The sequence below is a fragment of the Myotis davidii genome, unplaced genomic scaffold (genome assembly GCF_000327345.1).
Source record: "Myotis davidii unplaced genomic scaffold, ASM32734v1 scaffold875, whole genome shotgun sequence".
In the NCBI taxonomy this organism is placed as follows: domain Eukaryota; kingdom Metazoa; phylum Chordata; class Mammalia; order Chiroptera; family Vespertilionidae; genus Myotis; species Myotis davidii.
In genome coordinates, this window is record NW_006286244.1 from 1689422 (window position 1) to 1693549 (window position 4128).

Sequence of the window (4128 nt, forward strand, 5' to 3'; positions counted from 1 at the left end):
GGTGGGGGCACACTCCTTTCCATGGGCGACCTTTCCACTCGCAGATGCGGGCTTCCGCTGCTTGGCTGTCCTTCCCCTCACTGGCTCAAAACGGACTTACATTGAACTTGAACCTTTTGTTTTACTTTTTTTAATCCTCACCCGAGAATATTTTTCCACTGGTTTTTACAGAGAGTGGAAGAGAGAGGGAAGGACAGAAGTGAGGGCTTCCGCTGCTCGGCTGTCCTTCCCCGCACTGGCTCAAAATGGACTTACATTGAACTTGAACTTTTTCTTTTAATCCTCACCCGAGACTATTTTTCCATTGGAGATAGAGAGACATGGATTGGTTGCCTCCTGCACGAGCCCTGAGGAGGACCCGGGTAAGTGGCTTTGACCAGAATCGAACCCGGGACCCTTCAGTCTGCAGGCTGATGCCCTATCCACTGAGCCAAACCAGGCAGGGCTGAACTCAAACATAAGGATCTGACCTCTGCCCTGGGGGAGACCAAGAAAAACACACGAATTGTTTAGGCATCAGGACGGGTCTCGGGCTGGCCTACGCCCGCTCATTCCCGGCTCCTAAAAGGCCCCAGTTCCCTCTGACCCAGCCCGGGCTCTCCGCCCTCCCTCAAGGCGCCCAGTGCTTTCTGACCTGGGGTCCCGAGGCGACTTTAAATATGTCACCTTGTTTTAGCTGCTTGGTAACATGGTGGTAGGACATTTTCAGTGACAAGACACCAGAGTAAAAAGAAATGGAATTATAAAAACAGGCTCCGAGGGGTGGTCCAAGTTTTGCTTCTTTGAGTCAAAGCTTTTTGGGGAGACTTTGGGGTAATCCTAGCACTCGGCCACCCTTCCCTCCTCAGTCCTGATTCAGGCTGAATTCTGAATTGTCTCACTGAAATGGAGTGTGGGAACTAACAGCATCCCAGGAACTCCACAAGATGCCCTGGATCAGGGGCCAGACTGCATCTGGCCCCCTCCCTGCCTGTTGTAAATAAAGTTTTATTGGAACCTGCCTCGCTCGCTCACTCACTCACTCACTCACGCATTGGAGAGTGCGGCCTTACTGATGCCTCTGGCCACAGACAGGGAGAGTGTACTGACCGACCCCTGCTTTCTGCTTTCTGCCGGTGCCTTTCAAGCTTGAACGGACAAACTGGTCACGGTTGGGGGGCTGCTAACGTGCAGGTCTGATTCAGCAAATTTGGGGCAGGGCCCGAGTTTTTGCTTCCCTAACAGGCTCCGGGTGGAGTCAGGACGCACTGGGCCAAGGGCAGAGTGGAGGAGAATTCTCACCATACCCTCCATCTCTCCTTAATGCTGCCTGGATGCCATTAAAAACCACAGGGCCTGTCGGTTCTGCGCCCTCGGCTTTTCTGTGGTTAGAGGCGGGGACAAGCCTGGCCAGCTGCCTGGAGGAGGTGCCTCCCAACTGCATCCTGAACTCACCGGCTCTGTGCAGCTCATCAAACATTCGAGCCCCATTTGGAACCACTCTAGCAAAACTGTGAGTGCCTGCCTCGGAGGGGAATGGAGCAGAGTGGGGAGGGACGCACAGAGACCGCTTCTGCTGCCCTCTCCACTCCTCCTCCCAGAGCCAACGCCTCCATTCACCTGCATCACCGTGTCATCAGCGCAAACCACACACCTCACCAGCATGGAGGGGCCAGCGAGAATTTTTGTCCTCACTGTTTTCCCTCTTTTCTGTCTGCATTAAAATGAATTCCACCCGGCCGGCGTGGCTCAGTGGTTGAGCGTCGACCTGTGAACCAGGAGGTCACGGTTGGGTTCCCGGTCGGGGCACTTGCCCGGGTTGTGGGCTCGATCCGCAGTGTGGGGCGTGCAGGAGGCAGCCAGTCCATGATTCTCTCATCATTGATGTTTCTCTCTCTCTCTCCCTCTGCCATGTTTGCGCGGTGTGGGCTCGATCCCCAGTGTGGGGCGTGCAGGAGACAGCTGATCTATGATTCTCTCTCATCAGTGATGTTTCTCTCTCTCTCTCTCTCTTTCTCTCTCTCTCTCTCCCTTCCTCTCTGACATCAATAAAAACATATTTTTAAAAAATAAAATACAGGAGAGGGAGGATGGGGAGAAAAGAGGAGGAAAAGTGCATCTCAGAGCAAAACCCCGAGTTCTGATCGTCCCCTGGGTCTTACGTGGATGACCTTGAAGTGACCTCAGAGTCGGGGCAGGGAGGGAGGAGGCCCCAGGTCAGCTCGGCCTCCAGCTTCTGCGGACCCCAGGGCCGAGGGCCGGCTGGGCCCACCTCACCTGGGTCTGGGAGGGCCTGAAGGCCACGTCGAAGCTGCTCTGCAGGGCGTCGAGGAAGGGCTGGACCTTGTAGAGGCCGTGCGCCGCCTGGCTGGAGCGGAAGGCCACCACGTGGAAGTACTTGAGGATCTTCTCGAAGCGGGCCTGGCTCATGCCCCCCGCCAGGCCCCGGTTGCTATAGAAACCGCCGCTCCAGATGCTGAGGACCGACTCGCAGTGGGAGATGCTGGTGGAGACCATGTAGCCCAGGAAGGCCTTCATCTCGGCCAGCGTCACGTCCGCCCAGGCGCCGTCGCTGCCGAAGCGCTCCTGGAACTTTCTGGCGTACAGGTTCGTCTGCACCACCATGTTCTTGAGCATGTTGTCGGGGACGAAGAGCTGGAAGAAGTCCAGGGCGCTGGCGCTGGGGGGCATCTTCCGGGTGGGACCTGAAACGGGCAGGCCAGGCATTTAATGCAGCAGCCGGCACACCCCCGGCCAGGATGGGGCACACTCCCTTCGCTGCCCCTCCGCCCGCGGGCCACCCTTCGCGACACCCTTCGTGGGGACCGGGGCTCACGCACCGGCCCACCGGCCCCCCAGTCAGTCCCCTGCAACTCACACACCACCAGGGGCCCCGCTTCACTCTGCACAACCCTTCTTACAAATCTGGCAAATTCAGAAACACGGATCCAGAGAGTAAGGGAGCCCGGCCGGTGTGGCTCAGTGGTTGAGTTTCGACCTAGGAACCAGGAGGTCGCGGTTCAATTCCCGGTCAGGGCACAGGCCTGGGCTGGGGCTGCGGGCTCCATCCCCGGTGTGGGGTGTGCAGGAGGCAGCCGATCCATGATTCTCTCTCATCATGGATGTTTCTATCATGGATGTCTCTCCCTCTCCCTTCCTCTCTGACATCAATAAAAATATATTTTCAAAACAAAGAGTGAGGGACACTGAGGGGTGGGGAGAGAGGCAGAGCCTAAGGAATTCTTATCACAGGAGCCTGGCCACAGCCCTGGTGTTTGCTTTCCTGTAAGTCCAGGTTCCTCTGTAAATGAGAACGCTTTCGCCAAGTGGGGCCTGGGAAATTCCGTCCAGGTGAGATAGCAATTTTTACAAGGTATTCTGCACATGGTAACTGAAGTTATCAGTGAAGAAGGCTGGAAGGATAATTATCATTTAGATAACCTCATCAATGCAATAAAAGCCTCACAACAGCTCGGCCCGTATGGCTCAGCGGTTGAGCATTGACCCAGGAACTAAAAGGTCACCGGTTCAATTCCCGGTCAGGGCATATGCCCAGGTTGCTGGTTCAATCCCCAGTGGGGGGTGGGGGGGGCGTGCAGGAGGCTGTCTTGACTCCATTGTATGCTCTTGCCTCCTTTGTCAAATGTTAATTGAGCATAATGACTTGGGTTGATTTCTGGGGTCTCTGTTCCACTGATCTATATGCCTATTCTCATGCCAATACCAGGCTGTCTTGAGTACAGTGGCTTTGTAGCGTAACTTGAGATCTGGTATTGTGATTCCTCCAACTTTGTTCTTCTTTCTTAGATTGCTACAGCTATTCGGGGTCTTTTTTTTGGTTCCACATAAGTTTTTGGAGTATTTGTTCTAGAATCGTGAAATATGCTGTTGGTATTTTAATAGGGATTGCATTGAATCTGTAGGTTGTCTTGAGTAGTATGGACATTTTCAGGCTGTTGATTCTACCAATCCATGAACATGGTATGTTTTTCCACTCTTGTATATCTCCTTCTATCTCTTTTTCCAAGGTCCTATAGTTTTCTGAGTACAGGTCTTTTGCCTCCTTAGTTAACTTTATTCCTAAGTATCTTAATTTTTTTGCTGCAATGGTAAATGGGTTTTAGTTTCTCTTTTTGAGAGTTCATTACT

At 53.8% G+C, this 4128-nt stretch overlaps 1 protein-coding gene across 1 annotated transcript in view; it reads right to left on the bottom strand.

Annotated features, from left to right (window-relative positions):
- Positions 1–4128, bottom strand: part of PGBD5 (piggyBac transposable element derived 5) — a 36989-nt gene that overhangs the window by 18917 nt on the left and 13944 nt on the right. Inside the window, exon 2 of the mRNA XM_015560001.1 lies at positions 2257–2684. Within this exon, the coding sequence (XP_015415487.1) occupies positions 2257–2670 (414 nt within the window). The 5' untranslated portion in view covers positions 2671–2684. The remainder of the gene's footprint in view (positions 1–2256; positions 2685–4128) is intronic.